Source organism: Chroicocephalus ridibundus, chromosome 9 (genome assembly GCF_963924245.1).
Source record: "Chroicocephalus ridibundus chromosome 9, bChrRid1.1, whole genome shotgun sequence".
Classification (NCBI taxonomy): Eukaryota; Metazoa; Chordata; class Aves; order Charadriiformes; family Laridae; genus Chroicocephalus; species Chroicocephalus ridibundus.
Genome location: NC_086292.1, coordinates 3,819,172 through 3,845,560, shown reverse-complemented (window position 1 = coordinate 3,845,560; position 26,389 = coordinate 3,819,172). Strand labels below are relative to the sequence as shown.

The window sequence follows — 26,389 nt, the reverse complement described above, 5'->3', positions numbered from 1 at the left end:
CAGTTCAAATGCCACACACACGCAGGTCTGATCTGCTAGGATTGAACACCACAGAGGAGTGGAAAATCAGCGAGAACGGAAAAGTAAAGCTGGGAGAGAAGCCCAGAGTCACACTCATTCCATCGGCACATGTCACTAGCATTAACACCCCTCTTCACACTTCTGCTCTAACAGGAGAGTGTTTTGCTGAATGTTAAGGAGATCAGAGCTGGTAAAGAAAGGGCCATTGAAAACTATGATAAATAGAATCATAGAATGGTTCGGGTTAGAAGGGACCTTAAAGATCATCTAAATAGATCATGTAAATAGAGTTATACTAGAATAGAAAAATCTGAATTGAGAGAAGACATTAAAGAGAAATATCTTATGCAGTCCAGGAAAAGAAAAAAAAAAAAAGACCGAAGCGATGAAAGAGAGAATGATAACTGGTATATGACCCATATAACCCTAATGTAAAAATACACAAGTCTCGTATCCATAGTACGCATGAGACACGTTCAATCCCACTGCTGCCCCCAGCTATGTTCCCATCAGACTGGCTGGAGCGGCGCTAAGCGGCGTCTGTACTCCTCAGCCCGCTGCCACTCAGCAGGCTGCAGGCAGCTGCCGCTGCTCCTGTGGCCCAGGCACCTACTCTCGCCTCGAACACAGGACTGAAGAAAAATCAAGAGGCAGATCCTGCTAACGGAGCTCAACAGATAGCCAATTCACTAAAAGGAATCTTTTACTGCCCAGCAGTAGCATTAAAAAAAACCCTGAAAACCAGATCAAATTCTACTAAGCGAACAGAAGGTGATAGAGCCTACAATAAATAGTTGCTAAGTTCAATGGAAAAAATACGAGAAATGCTTTTCACAGCTCTTCTAGATAAAATAACCAACAGCCTTATTGTTAAAAAGTCACACCCACAAACATACTTAAATAAAAGAATAAATTAAAGTTTACCTGAGATACATAACCGGGAGGCACAAATATAGGCGGCATAGAACCATTTGGTGACATCATAGGAACATGTGCTGGACCTGAGAAGGAACAAGGTGCCACTTTTTAACAAATGAGGCTTTTACAAACTCGGGACACCCTTTTTTCCAAAGGTGGTGGCTCACTTTGGTGCCTGAAAAGCCAACAACTGCAGCCAGCTCTCTATTTATGGAGCTACTTTTAGACAAGTAGATTTAGAAGCAAGGCTTAAACTATCCAATAAAAAAAGCCAGTTAGCAGAGAAACCTAAATAGTCAGGACTGCGAGTTTAAAAAATAAAAAAGTGACCCTACCAAGTTTTCACCTAGAAAAATATTGCAGTTTATGTCACTGATGGATAACTCCTGTTCACATTCAAAATACACATCAAGAATGATTTTAATAACTTTCAGGAAGCATCCAGAATTTTAGATAATATTGCTGAATGCAAGTATGGCTGTACATTTATTCTACAAAAAGCAGAGTTTAGATTTATCCCCACCACAACTTGTATACAGCCAACAGTATTTCTTTAATTGTACAAAAAACAGCATAGATAAATTTTAGTTCTTGCTTTGTGACAAAGTTAAAAATCAGTAGCAACAACACTGGCACTACAATAATGCTAACAGCTGGTCTACCAACATCTGTTTTGTTGGTGTTTTTTTTTTAAATCAGAATATATTATTTTTTACACCAAGCTAAAAGGAAGTATTCCCGTCTGGGATTTGATGAAAGCAGAATGGACACTTTTATATAATATCATTTGAAATGGTTAAAAAATATTCCAAAAATGGAAGCATTGATAAATTCAACTTGATTTAGAGGAGATATTTTGACCCAACTCAGATTTGCAGTTCTGTCACTTACCCAGAAGGTAAAAAGCGGTTTGTAGCCACAAACAGTAGCCACTACCTTACAGTACAGTGAGGTCACACAGCGTCTATTAAAATTGTTTCGATTAGTGTGGAACTAAATCCCACGTAAATTCATGTGTTAAGATTCCGAGAAGACAGTTATTCAAGGATCATTACAGACACAGTTGAGACGCCAGCCTCTTATAAGTCATCAGCAAAGTCTGCAGAGATGCAGGGAATCTTGGCTCTTTCCCAGTGCTGTCTCATTTGCGCTTTAAGTACAAACTGAAAAATCTGATTGGTTAACGTTGCAGAACACATAAAAACACATTTGACATTACAGAAACCAATACTGGTAGTAATTTTGTGATATTTGCAGAATCAAAATATTTGGATTCAGTACTGCAGTTTTTCCTTTACCTTGAATACACTGAATGTGTCCATCTTCAGTTGTAATTGTAAATGTTTCACCTGGGTTTACCTGTACAAGAATAACCTGTAGAAAACAAAACACGAGAGAGGCAGTAGTTGTTTTTTATTATTTTAGAAATTACCTGGGGGAAAAACCCCATCTCTTCCTTATACACACACATTAGATTAAAACAATATAGCTTTGGCAACCTTAGAGAATATAAAAGCAAGGTGAGACACACTGGCAGGTAGAATAAAATTTCTTCATACTTTGACATAAAATCATTAGTTTTGCATAATCAATGATTTTTCTCCGATTATTACCAGAAGTGCTTCCTTTGACACACTTGAAAGCTTTTATTTTCAATATTTTCACACTATTTCTTTTTTTACTGAAGCAATAAATCACCTAAGATTCACCGTGCTTTACAAGCTTTGCCTATGACATTACTTCAGTTTCAGGGCAAAATCAGGATTACACACACAAATAAATGCTTTGCCCAAAACTCAACCACGTTTTTTCATTGAAAGCATGTGGGTATATATTTTGACAATATATTCCCCCATGCTGTCGGGTAACTTAATAAAGTATGCAGTCCTTTGGGGGCGGAAGGAGGGCAGAAGAGGTGACAAAGCAAATCCTGCCTACCAACCTCTGCTCTATGGCTCCTGAAAGATCAGGTTTATTTTCCTCACATGTTTGTGTAATCCCGTAGCTAAAGAAATACAACTGCCCGTGAGGTTCGGTGGGTCAGTTTGGACACGATCGCATTCACTTTCACACAGATCGATGTGGACATCTGCCAGAATTATTCCTCAGGCAGCCTACAGCATCGTTTCCCTCGCGCCGGGTAACACGAACGATCACCTCCTCCTACCCCATTCACAGCACACACTTCAGTCTTGCTGTAAAATATTGGCAGTGCTTCAGTTTCATTCTAACGCGAAAACTTTACCACTAAAATTTCGCAGCGAGATTCTGTCATATTACATAGGCACAGGCCTAACTCTTCAGTGAAACGAGGGGTTTGACCGTGTATAAGAACTGCACAATTACACAGTCAAAATTCCACCTGAATTCCAAGGTGAAAGCTAGCACATAAAGAAGAGAGGCCAATATAAAAACTGAAATAAAATATATTTATAAAACCAGCTATGAAACTCAAAAATTTTTTTTCATTAAATTTTTATAAAATATTTTTCTTCTATTCATGGAATGACAACTACATCAGGTAGAAGGGATTCTGTCAGGTCTTTGGAACAGATTTTAATTAACTGAAATTCTCACAAACAGTTCAGGAAACTATTAACTGAACTCAGCGAAAAGATCATAAGTAAGTGGAGTAATCACAGGGCTGCAGAGCAGTTCAGAATCTGGAATGTCAGGAATGCACAGGGCAACGTCTTAGAGGAATGACTCACTGTAATTAATGAAGCAAACGCAGTTCCATCTACCTTCCACCAAGGAAAATTTCCAGGTAGCTCGAGTGTTTCTAGCAAGTCAATCTAAAGCAAGTCAGACGACAGACTAGTGCTAGGGGTCACGGTCATGTTGACACCTTCAAGTGTCCCACACGACCATCTCAGAACTAGTGGGATCAAGCTATGTCAAAGCACCGGTCAGCATTTTTCTTTTAGGCCTTATTCACGCTCTTTCCATTGCTGAAGGTTTTGAAAACAAGAAACTCTTCCAGAAAACTTCCAACTGATAGTTGACGTGAAATGAAACTGATGAACTGGACGCTGCACCTGACTGAAGTGATTGGCCAAACAGCACAAGTTTTATTTCTGAAAATGAAACCACTCTATAATACTCTATAATTAGCCCATCCCCCAAATCACTGGCAGCAAAACAATTAAAAATCAGCTGCATTAATAAAGCTTCTAAGCTAGTGGCCTATTTAAAAGCCCAGAAGCTTCTCCGCTCTAGAGAAAAGCGCCACAAACAAGAGCAGCAAGTGTATTTGTCAGGCAAATGAAGGACGGCAACATGACATGGTTGTTTATACACAGACATGCAAGAATGACAAATATTGGCACATTAAGGTTAAACCACGTTCCCAGTCCCATTAATATTTTCACTAGGCAGGCTTATTTGTTATTTCCATTATAATTCAATTCTAAGTCTTGGAGACTATCAGTGTTCAAAGCCTACTCTTCAAATGCCAATTTCCCACACATCTCCAAGATACAATTTTTTATTTTTATTTTTTTTTAATCTGACCTGATTGCAAAAAAAAAATCTCCTCTAGGGTTCCAAAAATTTCAATGACTGTCACCTTCTTTTGGGTCATTCAATACGCACTATTATTCTACACACCGATCTATCCCAAGACATGTTACACAAACACAGCTATGGAGATGGTCTCCAGTTAGCTCTACCTGATGTCTTTTCCTTGCGTAACATGAAACAGTAGCTACTGAATAACCTCACAGCTGCTCAGTGTCTAAAATTTCACACCGCTAATGCTAGAACTTCAGAACGACCTTAGAGACTCTATAGCTTTACTTATTTCAAAACACAGTTACTGTATTTCAGCTCCAGAGACTGAGGAAAAAAAGGCAGAGCAGACTTTTTTTTAAAATAAAAGCTATTTTTACAAGCAATACTACAATCCTTCCTCATCTGTAACAATTACAAAGAAAAGGATATCTCATGTAAAACTCTTCACCATTTGTGGTCTACCAGACCGTAACAATTCGTGATTATTTTGTTGTACCATGTTTATCCACTGCACGTTCAAATATGCCAAGGTCTTCACTGTTACCCTTCACAATCATGTCATATGGCAGTTATCCTCTGCAAACTTTTATGCAACTTTTCCTTCTGGATTAACCCCTTAATTCCTATTTCAGTTACGGTCAGATACTTGAACTTACAAACCGATCAGGTCAAAGCAATGGGCAGTTTTCTCCCCTGCTTCAACAAAATGATTGTTTAACTCCAGGCATATAAAGCCTTCAAATTTATGTTTTATTATCACAGAACCCTAGAACAGCCCAGGCTGGAAGGGACCTCGAGAGATCATCTGGTCCAATCTTTTGCGGGAAAGGAAACCTAGATGAGATTATCCAGCACCCTGTCCAATCGAGCCAACCAACAAAGAGCTATTTAGCTATTTAAACCAAACAAACCTTTTCTCTCCTATCAAGAGCTGCTCTAGGGCAGGGGGAAGATGCTTCTTAAATTAATATCCAGTGTTAATGTCAGGATGCCTGTGATATTTCTGAGTGCACTGGAAGTCCATCTCCAAATGATGGGAAGATATCTTCAGCATTTGTCGTCCAAGGCACTCAGCTTCTACTGCCAAACACTAAATTCACTCCAAGTTTACTGACAACTTACACAAGCTCGTGCTTCAGTCAAATAATTTTGCTTTCAATTTTGTCTGTATTTCTAATCATACTAGGTACTTCTGAAGGGTTGTGTCCAATAAAATTCTAATGTTTCAACTAAATATACTCAGGTTTCACCCGTGCACTGTAATTATTAATGAAGATACTTAATATCAGGAAGCCAAGGTCCTTCCTTTCCTCTACATGTCACTGCAATAGACGTCTTGGTTGAGAGCACTGCAGCCACTTGCTAATCTCTATTGATTATTTTACATGAGCTTTAAGAAGAGGTTTCAAAACCTTAGCACTTTATTAAATCCATATATTTTTCCTTTTATTCTTTGATTTTGTAGTTTAATTTTAAAGCACTTAACGCACATATAACAAACATTCCTTTTAATTTGCAATCTTTTCACATTTCCACTATATTAACGTTGAATTATTTTCTTCCTCTCTATAGTTGCACTTCTGTTTTACTGACATCAGCGCTGAGAAGCACATGCTTTTCTAACTTTGCAGGTCAGTGTCACAGTTGCTTTATTCCAAGCTGCCTCCTCTGTCAGCCATCATACAAGTTGTTCAACAAAACAGTTTTTCTATTTGCTGTTTTCTACAGTATGCTTGAACGTCAACCTCCCTACTACAACTGCTGGCACGGTATGGCATGAGTTGTAAGAAAGTACAACGGATTTACTTGCCTGTTGTATGCTGTCCCCATTAACCATATGAGGTAGAAGTGGCACTTCATTCAATATCGGCGTAGCTTCTAATGGAGGCGGCTGGTCGGCCATCATGTCTGAAAACCATTCATTGACAACTGCTCACATTAACCACCTGCTCAAACAAAAAGAGAACGTCAATATTAAACATGTCTCTCCCCTCCCCCAAATAATTCTCTATTTTGTTTGCCAAACTTGGTACCGATATTTCAGTAGAAAAATACAGCAGTGCCTTCAGGACATTGTTTTGTAGAGAAGAAAAACAACCTCAAAACCAAATACTTACACTATGATATTATTTGAATCCTTTAATGACAACAATTCAAGAACATCTGAAAACTCAATAGGAAAATATAATCAGATTTCCACACTCCACAACTCTCCCCCACAGATTTTCAAATAAACTGACTTTAATTGGAGACAAAAGTTACTATAAAACATCCACTACTAGCTTCTTTGAACATCTGAAAACTTGTGTGAACTGACAGTCTTAAACGCATGGAGGGGGATCCCAAGTCCTACACCCAAGTTCTTCACAATGGAGCACCGCCAAGTAGTCCAACATACTACCCTCCTTTTCATTTTGAAGTAATGCATTTAAGCTATCCATATCTTTCTTCCAAAAATATGCTCTTTAAATACGTATCGTGCATATTCAACCTGACATGCCATGAGTGATGAAATCGGTAGGTAAGTGATGCAATTATACAGCAGCATAATTCACGCTTACGTAGGACTTTGTTCCTAAATTTGTAGTTACGATTTGTAAATTGCTTGTATTCCAGAACCTAAGTTTTAGACCAGATAATTCACATACTATATGTACATTTTAGTCTCTATAACGATCAACATCCCACCCCCCACCCCAAATCATACGATCTCTCCAATGCAGCAACATGTCATCAATCCCAAGGTCTGACACAGCGAAAACAAGCCTTAAGACAACCCAAGAGAGTAGAGCACTTTGTACAAAAGTCTTTAACTGAGTATCACGCAAAACAGAATATGAAAAAGTGCTGCATAGTTTTGGGCTTCTAGTGAATAATCCATGATTACATAAATCAAAATACAATCCAAACATCAAAATACAATCCAAATGTTAGTGAATTTTCAGTGCATAGTTAATTCAGCATCCATAAAAAGCACAAGATAACAGGATACAGGAAATGCTGACATTTCCTTCTCCCTTCCCATTACCTCCTATAAACCCAGACCGAAGACAAAACGCACTTAGGATAGGCCAATTCATTACATTAAAAATAAAAAGCAAAAGCAAAACAAAAAACGCTTCACCCCCCCAAATCTGTGCGTGAACCAAATCAGTCTATACACAACTGCCAAATCCTTGTTCAGTTCTCTATAACCAGTGTGGAAACGACAGTGTTCGGGGAGGGGGGAAGTAAAACTGATTTATTCTTGTACTTGTAGGACTGAATCTTCAGATTAGTGACAGAAATATCACAGCCTGCTGTTTTAATTTCTTCTGGTGTTAACTAATTCCATTCAGAAACGGTCTGTAATAGAGTTAGGACTACACAGATTTCTCCAGTATTAGCAGTACAAGGTGAAGAAGCTGGTAGCATCCATTGGTAAAAACCACCTTCTTTCTTGTTTGCAAAAGCATCTCAAAATAACTGATACAATCTCACAGCCACAAAACACAGCATAACAAAATACCCCAAACTGTCAAAGAAACCAGCTCATTCTGCACACCAGTTGTTCTCCAGGCCTGCCCCAGTAACAATTTCAAGAGGCAAACACAACTGCACAGGTGCAAGGGCTAGACACAACCTCCAAAGTTTAAATTTGTATCAGGTTTGCCCTAAATATACTTAGCTAAGCGTGCTATCTATTTCCTGAATAAAATAATCTTCCATCCTATTTGTCAGATTTTGAATTACCTCTGCCAAAGAAACAAACTCAGCTGATTGTATGTAACTATTCCACTTAAAAATACCTGCATGGTAACCCTGCCAGTCAATACGTTAAACTTAAGGCAGAAGTTCCTTCCACTGCACCTCTCCCATTTTTAGAGGTTAGAACTGAGCCTGAAGAGCCATTATAGGAAATCAGCATGCACAGGCAGACTGAAAATACTTTACTTTATATATGTATATAGTACCAATTTCTTTCATCTAAGAACCTCAAAACCGACAGAAATTAGCACTTAACATAAAGGGGAAAACCCTTTACCAAAATGCAACTACATCTGCATTCAAATGTTCAACTCACCAAAATAACCAGCTGTAGAAAAATGTGTTCTGAAACAAGTTCCAATACCACCTGCAATTTTAAATAAACGTTCAAAGTTTCTGTCCTAGTCTCCTACGTTGGCTGAATGTAATTCTCTGAGGTTTTGTCTTGGTTAACGAGCAGCACAGTGTAGTTAGTACAAATTGTAGAGCAGAGCACCAACAGCCATATGGTTTGTAGAATCCTTAATCTATTGCCTAATGACAGAGGCAGTATTTACATTTACACCTACGCACTCACACGTTCCACTTGCTTAGTGCTGTAACTTCACCCTTTTCAGAGGAAGAACATAATACTTGGGAGTATTAGGAAACAAATGTGTTCATACAGTTAACGACAAACTCCAAAAATAGCAAATACAATTTCATGTCTTAGTAGGAATCTCCGGATGGTCAGAGGAAATGGAAGTACTAGCACAAATGAAACCATCTGAGTAACTCTTGGGGCAGTTTCGCCTGACTCAGAACACTAACATCTTACTGTACAGCTGGGCTCAGATGGCTCCAAGTGGCAGAACACTCATGATAAAGAGGAACCTCCTGCTGCGTGCTGATGGACTTCGCAAAAAAACAAGTTTTTTTGCTTTTAGAGCACAGCTTCATTCCTTGAAAACACTGGTAAGAGAGCAGCAAAGGACACTGCTGCTCTCAAAGGTACCACCTCTGCTGGTAAATGAGCATGGGACTCAAGCCCTTCCCCAGTGTGGTAGGTAAAACTTTTCAAGGGAAATAAAGCACTCCCACTGCACATGGTATCAACTGCTTCGCCTCCCAAAAGTCTCCATTTCATTCGAGGAAGTAGGTGGTATTTGGGTAAATAAAAAGAGAATTCCTGAAGAGTTATTATATACTCAGCACAATTTCCCAAAAAATGAAACAGAGAAATTGAGATCTATCTTGAAAAGCCATTACCCACAGCCTTCTACTGCTAGTGTAGGAGCAGGGAATCCAGCCCTGTGTCCTCCAGCTCAGCCCCAGGACCCGCCACCGAAGGCAGCGGTGGGGTAAGCGACGCAGAACGGCTGCTGCCAGGGACCAGGCGGCTGCTCCTGAAGTAAAGGTGGAGAGCAACCACCATGTGGGTAGAGAGTAGATCCGAAGATCCAGAACCCACCTCCATCCACAACTCCCACAAAGTCCTGCTAAGTCTCACAGCTTCCCTCAAACGCTATCACTGACGCTGGGCATCAGTAACTCTGAACCCTCGGTTTTACTCCAAACTCAAGCCAAGTCAGCTTTGATGGGCAAATCCAGCCGGCGAATTGTACATGGCCCAATGAGGAAGAACCCACCTAGAGGGAAAACTGCATCAAACAGCTTCTCGGGTTCCTGAAGACTCGCTTATTTTATCGTATGCTAGGCTCAGACTGCGATTTTCCATGGTCTGTTCTTGGCAGCTAGTTGTTTTAAATTTATCGTCACTACTAACTATCCAAGTGGACAGGGGCAAAAAAGAAAAAAAAATAAAAATCACAGGCTGAACTGACATTAAAGATGAGCTTATACACAAAATTTTAAACTTTATAGGCTAAAAATAACCAAGAAAAATTCCATCTGCAAGCATTAAAGACTAGGCAAATGTGGTCAGAGTTGCAAAGGAACATGCTGAGAATTAGTGAATCATTATATATGAATCAATAGCAGAATTCGTAGAGGTCGTCTAGAGCTTTATCACCATGCACTGGACATTTTTGAGTCAGTATGGAATTAAATAGATTAATTTTTAGAAAGGTTACATTTTGCAAGGGTACCTTCTGGTCTGATTCATTTCTTAACAGCAGTTTCTATAGACATCAGCTAAAGGTCATTCCCAAACCTTGTTTGAGCTGAAGGATGAGTTCAGCCCATACAGCATGATAGCCATTAAAAAAAAAAAACAACACTTAAAATCAGGACTAACCATCTCAGAAACAAACCTTCTGAAGCACTGTTTTAGCAAGAGTGAAAGAAGCAATAGCGGATATCAGATTTCTCAGTGAACAGAAATCTACACCAGAAATAGCTTGAACTACGGCTTTCACAGATTATTTATTCAAGACACATGCATCTAAAAAACTGGAATATTTTGTCATTTATTTTACAACATTAAAAAAATAAAATATTTTAAACCAAATAAAATCAGTTCGTATTTTAAAAGTGTACCCTGAGAAGTGTTCCTGAGTAATTCGACACTGTGCTAATGTAATATGGTTAATCATGTTAACCATATTAAAAAAAAAAAAAAAGGGGGGGGCAATATTTTCCACTGACAGTCTCGCGCTACAAAGGCTTCTAAGAAAAACAGAAAATCTTAATGACTAGCCTTCCAGAAAACAATTACAGTACACAGCGGCTGTGCCTGACCTCACTTCCTGACATAGTAAAAACGCCGAGCCTCTGGAAGACTGAAACATTGGCCTTCCCTTTTCTCCAGCCCAAATTCTTCTCAAGCCGTGCTGCAGTCATCCTGGACCCCATCCAGCTCCCGAGGATTCGCACTGAGCTGTGTTCATTGATTCTCCCTCGCTCTCGACTGAAGTCAGCGCCTCGGCAGAGAAAACCGGGCTCCGATTTACATACAAACCAGCTATTATGCTCCCTGGATGGAGGCAGCAAAGCAAAGGTAGCTAACTGAAGTCTAGATGACGTTAGATCATCGTACCTTAAGTCTGGAAAACATCATGGATTCTCATGAGACATTGGGAAATGAAAATCTAAAGTAGTGTAAAATCGTTTCAGTCCAAAGTGAAATAAATACGCAATTCTAGTACATGGGGTAGTTACTAACAAATGTTTACCAAACCCACTAGAAACACTCTTTACTGCATTACAAATCCTCCTTTAGCCATTTGCCAACTTACAGCTTGGAACGAGGTGTCACGTTCAACTCACAGTCAATTCCATTTGGACATCACAACAGAAACAACTTCAAAATTGTAACAGTAATGTCTCTAAGAAAATGTTATGACCACAACAATTTTCCTGTATAAACACACCACTTCTGTTTTATCAATAACCAACAAAACATCAAGTTTTCCAGGCAGTAACAACAAATTTGCAGCTATTTATGTGCAGAGCATGGAAAAACAAAGAAAACGTTTTGTATTCATTAAATGTGTTTTATAATACCATACAAAATAAGAAAAAATTCATAGATTGAAAAATTACTTTTTCACTGGAATTATATCCTTTAATCATATTAATAGAACATGAGATAATCTACTGTGCAAATGGGTAGCAGCATTATGTACTTAGCAAGTTTTAGGAATTCTTTTATCTCGTAATAAGTATTTTCCTCATACATTAAAAAACTCTCTCCAGAAAGACATCTCATGCAAACTAAACAGGGGGGAACACTGCAGATAGAAACGGATCGGCTTCGTTCCACTGTCCAGAGTAGATGGTGAACAGATTTCGTACACAGTAAGAAGAAAAAGAAGAGTTTATAATCTTGCACAGAAGCTATCACAAAGACTGTATTTTCACTACAGTAAGTGCTGGAGAAAGTTCCTGTTCCAAGGAGATTATTACTTAAATGGAGACTTTTTTTTTTTTTTTTTTTAAAAAAAAGACAGTATGCCTGAGTTAGAGAGAACAATGTGTCCAGGACCAAAGAGGAAGTCTGATGGAGAGCTAGCAATTTATCTCAGACTTCCTGATTTCTAGGTTCAGTGCCTTATGCAACCTTCTAGCCTGATCATAAGTTCACATTTATTGCAGGAAGTAAACTACCACAGTATTGCTATTTATTAAAAGCAGTATTGTATAAAAATCTAAAGCTTTAATTATAGCTTTTAATATTAGAATTACTAATTAGTATTTTTATATTGATATCTACTATACTTTTACATATTATATTTATTTATTATCTCTAAGTGGGGAAAAAATCCCAGTCTCATTGCAAGCAACATACTTCGTTAGTGTCTTATCTTTCGAAAAAAGTTAAGATCTAGAACTGGATCTGTGGACACACACATATATATGAACCTCATGTACTCTGAAACACTGAGACACTGCCATACCTTAAACTCCAGAACACCTCTTGCAAACTGAGACTTCTGAGTATTTTAAACACTCTTTAACCCGTCGATTAAATTCTGCATTGGCGATCTCCAAAGGCTCTTAAAACAAAGAACAGTAGACCCAAACAACAGTCATCCCCAACCTCAGGCTAAGAAATAGCCTTGCCAAAAAGATTAAACCTTATTTATGAATTCTAAAAAAACCTCACCCCTCCAGATTTGAAATTTATGCCCTATACAATTTTGAGGTAGGAAACATTTTGGAAAAAAAGGTACAAGCTACCCTCTCCCACCCAAGTTTTTCAAATAAGCAGTATTTACAAGGTGTTTAAGATATCATCCCAATCCTAAAATAGTTCTCTTCTGCCACAGGACCACACATGAGACGTTCTAGGTGGAATGGTTTACTTTTAGCAAGATTAAGGAAGCGAATGAGAGACTTAATAGAAGGCTCAGTTACAACTTTAGCTCTGAAGAGACCACCATCACTCCATAACAGTCATCTGTTGAAAACTAAATATATGTTTTGATTAAAATGTTGGAAATAATTTATAATGACACCCAAGTGAATTTGTCTGCACCATCATCCATGAAGTTTGGCTTCTGGCCAGAAAGGCGCCACAACTTTGATACTGAAAACCTTCTTCATGACTTGCCCAACAAATATGCTCAGTCAAACATTCTTTAATACTTACAGCTGTGAAAAGCCCGATGTCATTTGGATCTAGGTATTGCTAGGACCTCACAATTTTGACCTAGGTAAGGTCTGCGACCTAAGTAAAACAAAAAAACACAATGCCCACCCCAACTCCACAGACACATAGTCCAAGGTTTCTGTGCTCTGCACCAAGGGTTTTCGTCTAGAAGCTTTTAAAATCTTTTTCCTTTTTGACATCTGAAAGAGTGACAATTCCAAAACATTTCACTGTGTTTTCCGAGAAGTTTAATTGTTAATTAAATGTTTATTCCAAAGTAGTGCTAATAGTTTCCATGGTAAAATATAAAAGTGATCACAAGCCTTTTATCACAGTCCGGACAGTCCTTCTGCGCTCACAAAGACCACCTGGGGATCAAACACATCAGGTCAGTCACCAGAAGGAGCTCCACTAACTTCCTAAAAGCTGCAGAAAGCTGGCTGGCTGTGGCCACCAGCAAGAATGACCCATGGTGGGGGAAGCCCAAGGTGAACGAGAGCAGGGGCTAAAAAAGCAACTAGCAAATTAGAGGAGGACACTTTCTTCCTCTTCCTAAAGACGATTAAATTAACATCCATCACCTAGGGCACTGCGAGACCTGATTGCCTGCAGATATTCTCCCTGAAGGAGAAGCAAGATTGAGATGGAAAGCCTTCACATCACGGCCACCAAAAAACCCTAAAACCCCAGCGAAACAGCAGATGCAACATAGTTAGACACACGGGACCTCTAACATAAGTGATAGTATCAACTTTCATCCTCCCTTACCAATCTGGATCAGGTTCCTGATGCAACTGTGCCAGGAAAGCAATAAAAAAAATTGCTCCACTCCACCCTCAAACAGAAACTACACCAGCAACCGCCCATAGCACTTCAGAAATACTTTCTCGCCTGAACTACATCCCTTAAAATTTGAGAGGTCTAGTCCATGGGGACAAAAAAGGCAAACGCAGAATCTGTAGGGTAGTCCTCACCCTAGAGGGTTATACACATTTTCCCAGTGACTGCAGAACTTCTTGCTGTCCTTCCCAAGAGAAACTCCACTGTCAAGAACTGTGAGCTGGGAATAAAGTGTCTGTCAGTACCCGTAGTACATTACATCTGACCCGATCTGAGCTGTTATTAACAATATGCGCATTGGTCATATTATGGCCACGTCTGTCCTCTTAATTATTCATTTATGAGGCCTGTAAAGTTTGCATTAACAGCTGCTATAACGCAAACATTACATTACTTTTAGATAAATATTTTCCTTTATTGTTTCAGTTATTTTATGTCTTTACTCTTGTTGCCAGAAAAGCAGACTCACATCCTAAGCACTTCTGTGCTGCTTCCTAAAGTGACCAGCCCCATAAAAGAGGACCTGAAAGGTCCTATTCCTGCCTCTAGAAGTGTTCAAAAGAACTAAACACCTCAAAGGACCAAGCCCTTAGTGTTTCATTCTTATTTCAAATTTTAAAAAAGTAATGGAATTAAGATATTTTCCAGCTGTATCGATGCTGTTAAAAAAAAAAAAATAAAATTCATTAAATGCAAAACTGACTGCTGCTCTCCACCAGCTAGGAACATGACAAGTTCCAGCATAAGTGAAGTGTTTCAATATCCTAAAGCTACACAAAGCACGAAATTTTCAAGCTTATATGAAAAACTTCTAATACATGCAATGTAACAACATATTTATTTTAAATATGATTTTTGAAGTGTGGAACTGTGCCCCCTGAATTTCAAAAAATTGTTCTGGTTGTTCAGGCCTCGAAGGAAACCAGTTTATTTACGTATTGACAACATACTACTGAAATTCTCTACCTAAAACATCTATCTAAATCACTTAGAAGCTGTGAAAGTTACATAGGCCATGGTTTACTGAAAAGTAATTCCAAAAAAAGGTCTGACCAGAGTCACAAGAAGTAGAGCGTACTGTTGAAACAAAAAAGTGATAAAAAATGAGAAGGGAAAACCCTACAAAGAACAAATGCAGTGACAGTGTCCTCACAGGACTCATGGTGCAGTCCTAACGCTCAGAGTGGTAAAGAACAGCTGGAAAGCTAATAGGGCATTTCGTTGCAAATAAAACACGGAGCTCTAGAAAGACAACCCTATTCTCTTAAGAGCACAAGCCCTTCTAGGTACCTGGAAATATATCTTGGTGATAATGCAGCAATGGCCACAGAGAAACCTTAACCGGTCAGCAAAAAGGTAGCTGGAGTTTACACCTTTAAGTACCTACTGATCTGAACAGAGGAAGCAAAACGTTTAACACCATGCCAAGATTTACAAGATGGGAACTGCAAGTTTCTACAGGGAGCTGCACATGCTCCAAGATTCTGAAATCCAGGTTAAGTATCTGGATAACTGAGTACAATTATTCCCTATGGGACAAATTTGATTTTAAAGTGGAACGTAAAATTGAATCCATTTTATGATACTTTTTCCCCTCAAAAGAAAAAAGTTCTGCCCATTAATTTACCAACCTTCTTCAATTCCAGGGGAAAGAGTTCTGTTTTAAAGAATGGAAACAACCCAAAGAAACGGCTATTGTATGTGCAGGCAAGTCCTTGCAACAGAAACATATATACTCAATAGCACCTTGCTCACCTGAGTTTCCTCCCTATAGCAGGGAATACCCAGTTCACAACAAGGAATAAATATCTAAGTATTTTTAAAAGCTTTTCTGATAATCTTCAAGTAAGAGCTGGCTGAGGACCAGCCAGCCAAGTGACAAATTTAAGTGCACCCCAAGCTTGGCTGGTGTCTATTTTGTCCTATGCATTGTATTTCCAGACACCAAACATGCCACACTGTGTGTTGTGCAGACCTGGATGTCAGTTTGCTGAGCCACTGAAACCTCCTGGGATTATGCCAGGGAAGCACCAAAACTCAGACATTTTAAGCGCCAGAGCAGGGTAATACCTGTCCTAAATTAACCCAGAGAGCATTACGGGACAGCAGACACGAGCACAAAATTGGTACAGCTGCTGTCATACAAACAACATCTGAACCACAAGTTATTTTCCAAACGCTTGCGTTCCATATCTTGAACAACAATTCATTTTTTATTTTAGACTTGCCTCTAAGAGAGAGCAATCATCCAGATTATTAAAAACAACAGCAACAATGCTATTTCCAGGAAAGGCTTCCTACCACAAGACTGGTCAAAGCAGACAGTTGCTGTCTAATCCAAGACAACAGAAGTAAAATCAGGACGTCACAAGATTAATATGAAGCATTGTTTGCTTTCAGGTAAGGAAAGCAAAGGCTGTTTTTCCACTAGCCCTGACACCATTTCTTTCTGTGAATCAGAAGTGTGCCTGATGTATCCTGTCAATATATTGATACAAACAAGCTTTTTAAGAACTCCCTTACAAAACACGAATTCAAAAACAAGCACAAAAATACAGCAAAAGCAAAGAATTTCTTCAAACCATTAAGAGATCATGCAAACCGAGCAAGGAAGAATTATGTGGATACGCAAACTGAAGACTGTTTTCCGTGCACGACGTGAGAAGAGGCTCAGGCTGTAACGCTTTAGCTGCACAGTGGATCAAATTAATCTAGTTAAAACAGGTTACACTTAAACCAGGGGCTAAAACACACCAATAAATTACATAAATTACCACATCTGAGCAGTCACACGGCAACAGACCATGTTAATTTTTTTTGCATCATGGAAAATGCAAGGTAAAATGCAAGGAAAAATGCAAGGTATGAGATCACGCACATGAAGTTTAAGCAAACACACTTCACACAGCATTTGTGACAGGCCAGGAAGACTCGTATAACCATTATCTCAGTTCAGCTGATGCATGGTAACACATGAAAATAATTTGCTTCTGTGTCTGAGCTTTAAATATTTACTGGTAGATCAGTTAACCTGCTACAAGTTTGGGGATGTAATCACACCTTTACATAAGGGCGTAAGTGTAAATTATCCCAGTTTTGAAGAATCTAAGGATGACAGTTTATGTTTTTATAAAGTTTATATTCTAAGAAACCTAGGCATTAAAAAATACACAAAAAAGCTGTTTATATAATATCTTCCAAAACTGATTAGTTCTTCTAAATAATTATCACCTGTGACATTTTGAAATGGACAAAAATATATGTATTGGTAAGCGGATTAAACCTTCTGATGAAGACAGTCATTCTGCTCAATACTAACACGTACCGTCTTGCAAGTACTTGAAGAGTACTAAAGCTACTTACATCCACGCAAATATTAAAGGCTGCCTTTATTCCTTCAAGTGCTGCGTGATGAACCCACTGAAGTCATACACTAATGGTACAGATCACTTCACTAGTTTGGAACACTAATACTTCACACAGTGGAACTGAAAGCAACTGATCCCCCTTAAAGTGATATCAATGCTGAAGCTATTTAATAAAGGGCATTAAACAGCAGATAAAAATACTTCATCCAAATTTATAACACTGTACTTAACATGATTAAATGATTTTCCTGCCAAAATACCTATTAAACTCAGGAGACCACAGCATGGTTACCCATTTATTTTTTTTCTTTCTGTCTTGTAAGAAATCTACCTGCTGATTGATCTTTTGCTCACAGGACACTTTTCAGCTTTTCTCTCCAAAGAATTGTTTTGTACCTCCTTATGTAGTTTCACATCACATTCTATTCTACATCAATTAGCTACCATTCAGTTCTTTACTTGATTTCTTCTGTTGCATTAGACAATTGTGAACCAAACATGAAATGGCTTGGAAAAATGGGGTAAATTGCTCTTCACAAAGGTGAGACTAGCACATTACACTTGAATTTGGGTGCATAGTCATAACATGAAAACAAATTCTTCACTAAAGGGGACCAAACCTCAGCAAAAATACAGCCCCATCATAGAAAAACTAAAATCTGCTTGGATGCCTTTCAATTCACTAAACAGCACATTAGCTGTGATGTAACGCAAAAATGCAATTTCATCCTCTAACACAACTGAGGTGTGACTGCTTTCCTCAATGCAGCAGCGGTGTTAGGCTAAAGAATGCACAGCTGTAAGCTGTATGCAGCCAACACGAGGCATACAGTGATCAAAAACTATTAGTGACTATATAATAGTTGTGTAGTATCAATGGATACCCATTTTGAGGAGTATTAACAAATGCTCTCTTCTAATCCACAGACAGATCGTGACACATGAATTCAAACATGAATTTGAAAGCTCAGGCACCCCCCAACGCAACAGGTGGTTCTAAACTTGAATGTTCTTTTTAGAAAAAGCTTGATGATGGGCTTTAGGACGTACTCACGTCAGCTCTCCAAAAGATGAAACTGCTTTATGTCTTTACATCAAAAAGGTGATTTCTGATTCATAAATACTTTATAGTGCATCTGCTTATTCTCCTGCTACATAAAACACACTGTTCTGGCCAACAGTGTCTAAAATCTGTCTTTACTTTTGGACAATGGTATTTTTAAGAATGTAATTGCCATGGTTTCATAAAGGTCTTACAGTATTGTACATCGGAAGACAATTCACAGGAATCTTAACCAAAAAAAAAGAAGAAAGTTGGAGAATTCTCGCTCTCACAAGTGCCATACCAAGGGCAATTTTCTGATAGGTTTCTTTCCAGTTTTTAAGCCAGTCAGTTCCACGACCTGATCAATTCCATGAGCTCCAACTAAAAACAATGTATCTGAGTAAGGCCACCTAGTCAGTCATTTATCAGTATGCTACCACCCACTTGAGCTGTTTTCTACACAGGAAATGCATTTCACTAAAACCAGCATTTACTTTCTTTATCCAAGGCCAATTATGCAAGTCTTTCTCAGACAAAACTTGCAGCTAAGGGTGGGGGGGGAGAGAGGGAGAGGGAGAGAGAGAAAGCAATGTGAAAATAAAGATAAGGTTGCTACCTTATAAAATCAATAATGTTTATGTGGAAATACCAAACCTCTTCTTAGCTCAACAACTCTATCAGTACTCCCTTCCCTAACTCATTTTTTCCACTTGATAATAAGTTATCCAAAAATTTCTTCCAGGGGAGGGGAAAGGAGTCATACATTTAGAAGTCTGTCAAATACTTTTATATTATTTCACCTTATAGTGTTACTCACGAGACTTAACAAGAAAAAAAATAGTTTGTAAAACCTGGGAGAATAGTAAGTTATGTCTAATTACCGTTGACGCTCTCCTGACTTGAATTTCCTCCTGTTGATAAGTGTTACACGGCCAATGCCTGCTGTTGTATGAGCAATGTGCTGTACTGTCCCTCAGTCTTCTTTCTGCAGACAAGAAAAAAGCAATTTTCTTTTTAGTGACTTGGCAAGCATAGAGTTTTAAGAAAAAAGGGTGCAGGAAACAACCTACATTCAATAAAACAGCAAAAGACATCAGAGAGCCAATGATTAACTCCTCTAGGGTCAGCAAATAAAACTCAAGGAAGACTCCACTGGGAAAGAACCAGAAGACCTTACACAGCCTTCTTGCACTCCTTCAGTGTGTACAGAATGCAAAACCTGACAACTGTGTAAACACTGCACGTACATTTAATGCCATATTGGCCAATGACACGCCACCGCTTAAGCTATGATCCAATTAGTGAAAGGTAACTTGAACACAATGAAGATAATTCCCGTATGAAGTGCATTCTGTGGCAATTAAAGTGTATTTCCTTAGTTATCTACGCAATGCTCTGTTCTATATGACAATAATGATGATAAAAAAAATCCATTTCCAAAAAGTACATGAATGTATCCAAATCTAAATTATCACAAACATATTTATCCTCTGGTAGGGGACATAAAAAAAGACATAAATCGTATAATCTGGAAAATAAAATCAGAGTTAACTGTTACGGGGCAGAACAGCTTTATTCCAGAAACTGTTTCACTAAAGATGCTCCATCAGGAGAAGGTAATGAAGAGGTTCAGTAGTCACTGAAGCCATTCAAGATGTTGCATTTAATAATCTAAAAATCATAATCTTTTTCAAGCTACTGGATCCAGTACCAAACTCCAGTTCCTAAACCATTTGCGCAATGAGGATCATAAATTGCCTGGGTTTGGCTCTTCAAAATTAAGAAGTTTTTACAAATATTAGTCAATTCCCAATATAGTTTTTTCTCAACATAAGGCACGGGCACGTATGTTCTGCAGTTTTACTGGAAGACTGTAAAGAAATCGGTGCCCTGGTAGTTCACTGAGGTAGTTTACAGACTAAGCTGGCTAACTGCACTGAGCCAGCCAGCAGAAGCTCACCGCTTCCTCCAGCAAACACAGCAGATCCATTGTTATTTTCCCCAGAAAGGTGATACTGTCTTCAAGTCACAGATGTTTCTGAAGTCACAGCCTAATAAATGTTCCTCCTGAACTACTTTTAATGAGACACAGTCCCCCCCAAAAAAAAAGAAAAAGGAAAAAAAGCATCAGGCCCCAATGCTGGAAAAGTGAATCTTGAGCAAACGGAGGCATTTTCCACATCAATCAAGATATTGGGAACAATGGCAGATTTACATTAAGATTGAAATGGACTAAGGGCTCCGAGCCAGTGGTCTGTCTTTGCTGGTCAATACACAGAAAGGATTGTGTTAGCACCACTGAAAGAATAAATTATCGCTGCTTTTACAATAAGCTCTTCAAGAATGCAATAAAGAGTTCAGTGTGTGCTCCTCACCCAGGAATCCAAAACTTTTCAGTTAAGGTCTGGCTTGCAGCAAAGATAACAGCTGAAAACTAACCATCTTGACCTTGGTAAGCTTCATGACAACTTGCTAAAAACAGGTGAAAAAAATGAAAATGAAAAGGTTACTTCTCTGATATACACCAGCCTTGAAACCAGAGCAACCCTGAGCAACCACAATTTTAAAAACTGATAGTTTAGACCTGATCGTTTTGAGACACTGCAAAATCAGAAGTGAGAAAAGTAATTTTTTTCCTAAAGCATCTTGACTGTTGCAGTATTACTAATATTGAGGTTTTTCTCATCTGCTTTCAGAGATAAATTTAAAATTCTTCTCTGATTAAATTAAATGATGACAGGAAATTAAGAAAATATGTAACTAGGGAAGACACTTTTGCAATATTTTATATCAGCTTATGACTTTGAGGCAGAATATTGTAGAAGGCCTTCCCAGTTGTATATTTTCTTAAGTTACAAGCTTACTTCTGCAGTTTGACAAGAAGTCTTCCAAGTTGGGGAAATAGCAGGTCATCAAATAAAAGTGTCAGTTTCAGTCTTCCAAGCAGAAAACATGTATTTTAATTTGCTTGAAATTCACCCAAAGGGATTCCAAAACCTTTTTGAATAACGGGTGTACAAAGGGGTCTACAAATACATACACAGTACCGCTCAAACGTACTGCATCCCCCACTGGGGGTTTGCCAAAGCCAAGCACTCTCTCTCGCGAGCAGAATGCTGGATTTTTTACTGTTTGCACCGTACATATGAAATCTTGTTTTTTTTAAAGGACTCACCAAACCTTTCCTAAAAATAAACATAAAAGATGAAAGATTGTTGGCATGGGTGTGACAACCCACACAGTCAACATGATGCAAATGCTAGCCTCCAAAAAAACCCAAACAAAAGACCGTTAAAAGTGTTATATAGAACTTTTACATTCAACTTTGTTGCAAATTTGGTTTCAGCACAACATCAAAGAAAGATGCAGTTTGTGATCAAGGGTTGTGGCAGGAAACGCAATTGTGTAGACAAAGTTATCTTTATGCTCTCTAAAGGTGAATACACTAGGAGTTATTGCTTTAAACTATTCTAACATCCAATTCCTCAAAACCATTGGCAAGTAAAACACCATAGTAAAATTAACTACCCAATTTTACAAACAAAAATAAGCTATCCTAATATAACAGGAATGAAAATGCCCTGCAATGTATATCTGTGCAGATACAAAGCCCAGGCAGTTGAAATTATTCCATTTCACTGTCAAAGCACCTCTTAATTGCAGCTGAGGCCAAGTTTTTCAAAAACTTGCTGCAACAATACTGAGCCTACAACCGAGCGAACAACTTGTAATAGCTTGCTCCAGGAGACATTTAAGACGGTCAATACAAGTCCTGTTTATTCACAGACTGCTGTATTAAGAATCACAAACTGAGATCCAGGATACCAGTGAACACAAAGTGGATAGCTAGGATCAAATAAATCCAATATTCTGTAAAGCTGAGTTGAAAGCAAAGAACAAATTACTCCCAGACAACAACAGCATTCCAAAACTTCCAGAGATCTGGAACACAGCAAGGTAAAAAGACCTAAAAGAGAGGACAATGTAACAGCTGGCTGTTTTTCAGCATGCATGATTACACACACAGAGCCTTGAGAAAGTCAACATCTTTCCTATTTTTTACCACCTTATCCTTTTTCACATACAAATTACATAAAACAAGGAAAGGAATGCAAGTGTGGGAAGCAACAGGGTTTTTGCTTCTTACTCACAAAGATACTGAACAAAACACAAAGTACTTTCTTTTACACTGTATATTAACTCCAAGGTCAATTTATTGGCTTAAAATACAGAGAGGATGCTTCCCTGGTTAAAATGCTAATCCGAGTCTCAGGAAATCTAGATTCAATTCCCTGCCTCACCACATACTTCCTGTGTGACCTTGGGCCATAAATATTTCGGTGCCTCAGTCTTTCCATCTGTGACTGAGATAGTATTTCCCTATTGAACCGAGTGTCATAAATACATTAGAAGAACATGAGGAATCACAGACCATAGGCGTACCTGTACCGGCCTACTGAAGAACTTATCTGCGGCAGTACTGTGTGTCAATACTCACAATTAGGCATCAGGTAAAGCAAGGAAGGACTGCCCATGTTAAACACCTAGCCACCGCAGGACAGAAAAAATATAAAATATTCAAAGAATGGCCAGAAACTGAAACATAATATAACCTCGATTATGAAAACAAATTAGCTTTACAGAAAATTTCCATTATTCCAACAAGAAGTCCGAAAAGCGAGTTTTAAAAAGAAACCAAACTCAGAAACCAGCTGAGAGTGAGCTGCTAAAGGAAGCAAATACACCTGCCAGCAACGCATTATTACCCTGTTTTCTGAGATTATTGTGATGTGCTGCGCATGAAGCGCCTCAAATAAGTGGCGGCAGAGGGGCTGCTGAGGCTGGGGGCCACGAAACCCCGGAGGCTCTCCTCCAGCCCCTCCGTAGGAAAGCAACCGCCCGTCGCTGAAGTCAACAGCCTTTTGTAAGAGGCAGTAAATAGGACTGCGCTGAAAAGCAGTCACAGTAGGGTCCCCACCTTTGCTGCTGCCCCAAGGCAGAGGGGGACAAAGCAAAAGGGGGGAGGGTGAAAGATGGTCACCACCCAAACAGTGGATGACAGGACTGACCTCCCCCTGCCCCGACCCCAGGAGGAGCTGGGGGAGGTGTCTGGTACTGGAGCTGCTGATCAGCCAAGGGGAACAACTCGAAGGCTACGTGGCATTTGCAGGCAGCAGCTCCGGCTGCCGAGGAGGGAGAACGGGGGGGGGGGGGCGTGGGGGTGGCGGCGAGGGGGAAGCTAGGGGACACACACACGACTTCAGATCTCAACCCCCTCTCCCCAAAGAAAGAGAAGAAAAAGGAGAGGAAGGAAAAAGAGAGGGACGGGGAATCTGTGCGGTGGGGAGAGGAGCGGGAACAGGCAGAGGGAAGAGCGAGTCCGGGGAGCTCGCTGGCATTAACCCCAGCCGGGGAGGCACCGCGGGGGGGGCTCGCTGAAACACAGCCGAGAGACCCCCGCCCTGCCAGCGGCACCGCCGCCCCTCCCGGCCCCGCAGCCCTCCGCCCTCCCCCCCGCCAGGAGCGGCCCCCCCGCACCCCACCACCACCCGAGACCACCCGCCCCCCCCCCCGGCTCTCCCGGGCAGCCCCCCACCCCAGCGCCCTATGGGGCAGCCCACCCGTGCAGCCCCTCTCCTGCCCCAGACGCCGGGCTCCCCCCCCCAGCAACGCCCGCCCCATACCCCGGGCTTCTCCCCTCAATCGCCCCCTCAACACCCCGCCCGGTCCCACACGGCAGCCCCCCCCGCCCCCGCCCTCGGCCCGCCGTCCCGCACCCCGCCGCCTCCCGCCACAGACGGGCCGGCATCCCGCCGCCTTCCCCCGCCAGCCCCGCCTCGGCGGGCTCGGCTCCGCTCCGCTCCCCGCCGCCGCCGGCGGGTCCAGCCGGCCGCCAGCTCCTGGCACTGCCCACCGCGCCTTGGGTGGGGAGCGCCGCTCTCCCCCGGGCCCGGCCCCGCCGCCCTCTCCCGCCCGCCCCGAGGAGGGAACGGGAGGGGGCAGAAGGAGCCCACGGCGGCGACCCCCGCCCCGGGGGCCCCGCGGCAGAACTGACCGTGCGCGGCGCCGCAGCCCCTGCCTCAACCCCGGCGCTGCCGACCGCCAACCGACCGTTCCGCCATGATGGAATGCGGGCACTGCGCCTGCGCCGCCGCCGGCCGGGGGCGGGCGGGCGCGCCAACCACAGGCCGGGCCGATCTTCGTCTTTCAGACACCCGTTCCCCGCGAAAAGAGGCGCGGGGGGGCGGCGGGGGAGCCCGCAGGTGGCTGGAAGGCCCGGGTCGGGCGGTAGCTCGCGGCCCGGGTCCCCGACGGGGGAAGCAGGGCTGGGGGGCAAGGGAGGGGACACGGCTTTTCAAGGTTGAGGTGGCTCCCAGTAGAGACAAAGGTGCCACAGCGACCAGAGCGGGTGGGTGACCAGCACCCACCATCCCGCCATGATGGAGGCCTGGGCCATGTCCCCTGACGTGTCCCTTGGCCTGCAGCCCCTGCCGGGCCCTGTCCCTCTGCGGACGGAGCTGGTGGCACCTGATGGCGAGTGTCCTGCCCGTCACCCAATGGCACAGCCAGCACCGTTGCCTGTGCTCCGGCCATGACACACAAACCCATGCCCAGCTCTGGCCGGGGGGTCTGTGGCCTCCGCCCCCATCACGCCCAAACCAGGACAAATGTGTTTTATGTATTTTACACATTTCATCTCACCCCCAACTTAGGGGGTTAGATGGGTCACAGCAAGTTCAAAGACAAAAGGCCCGGACTCTAATGCTGTGTAATAATACAAAAAGCATTAATGCTGTCGCCCGTAAGAAACGAGGGTAATTAAGCCAACTGTTCAAGGCGAAGGAGGTGGCAAGATTTCGCTCCCAGCTTGTCCGAATGAGGAGCCAGGTATCCCAACGAGCAGCTCCCTTCCTCATGGCCACCCTCACCCATCCTCGGAGCATCCCGAGCCCTCGGGGGTACCGAGCCCCCCTGCTCCGAAAAGGACGAAGGGCAGGGGCTGAAGAAACCCAGCACCGGCTGAAGAGCGTCTATGGCACATCCATGTCCTCTGGCTTCTCTTCAGCTTATTTCCACTGGACAGTTTGTACCGATGCATTTCCATTAACGTGTTTTAAGCAAGTTTGAGGCACTTTTTTTTCTTTTTTTTTCTTTAAAGCCGTGGTTTAAGGGATGTTTTGTGCACAGCATGGGTCTCCGCTTCTGTGTGGATGCAGAATAAACGTGACAGCTGTGCTCTTACACAAGCTCCACGTAAATTGTGGATCACAGCAGTTTGGAAGAAAAAGGTCAAACTCAGCGTTTATAGGCAAGCTATATAATATACATACAAAAAACCTAACCTTTTAAAATGAATATCCATGTGTTTACCCCTGGACTGATCTTACATGTATTTTTAATGAATATAGGAAGTTTTATAATGAATAGAAGAAATTGTTCCTTTATGTCACATAATTTCTCTCTGGAGACTACTGGAAGTGGTTGATTTGCCGTGCTGAACAACCTATGCTAAACAGGACTAAAATAAATTCCCATCCATCTTTTTAAATAAGCAAGCAGTGTTAAGGAAGGCCAGAGGTGGTGTCTGCTGAATTTCTAGGTGACTAATAACTTACCCTGTTAAATAAATGCCAGAAAAACATTCAGTGTAAATTTACAATTCATATTACTCATATTGGCCCATAATATGAGCAATGTATTCTCTGCAACTTGTTAGCAAACAGTGAAAGAACAGATAAAATCATCCTCTGATTGCATCTGTGCATTTGGCAGTTGCTGAAGTGTTGTCCCTTTCTTCTCTTTTGTTGTATTTGATCATCCAGCTATTACAAGACTTCACTAACGTTTTTTAATTTTACATTTGTTTCACATTTGTTTTAGGGAGAAAACAAGCAAATGCTATCA

At 41.0% G+C, this 26,389-nt stretch overlaps 1 protein-coding gene across 2 annotated transcripts in view; it reads right to left on the bottom strand.

Annotated features, from left to right (window-relative positions):
* Nucleotides 1–24,634, bottom strand: part of LOC134520406 (fibronectin type-III domain-containing protein 3a-like) — a 48,392-nt gene extending 23,758 nt beyond the window's left edge. The window contains exons 1-5 of one of the 2 annotated variants that reach the window (XM_063345684.1): nucleotides 24,540–24,634; nucleotides 19,366–19,469; nucleotides 6,263–6,398; nucleotides 2,238–2,313; nucleotides 946–1,022 (exon numbers count right to left, since the gene is read on the bottom strand). In XM_063345684.1, coding sequence (XP_063201754.1) covers nucleotides 946–1,022; nucleotides 2,238–2,313; nucleotides 6,263–6,358 — 249 coding nt within the window. In that variant the 5' untranslated portion in view covers nucleotides 6,359–6,398; nucleotides 19,366–19,469; nucleotides 24,540–24,634. Of the gene's footprint in view, nucleotides 1–945; nucleotides 1,023–2,237; nucleotides 2,314–6,262; nucleotides 6,399–19,365; nucleotides 19,470–20,859; nucleotides 20,961–24,539 lie in introns of those variants that run through there. The other variant, XM_063345687.1, reaches the window with a different exon arrangement.
* Nucleotides 24,635–26,389: the final 1,755 nt, after the last annotated feature.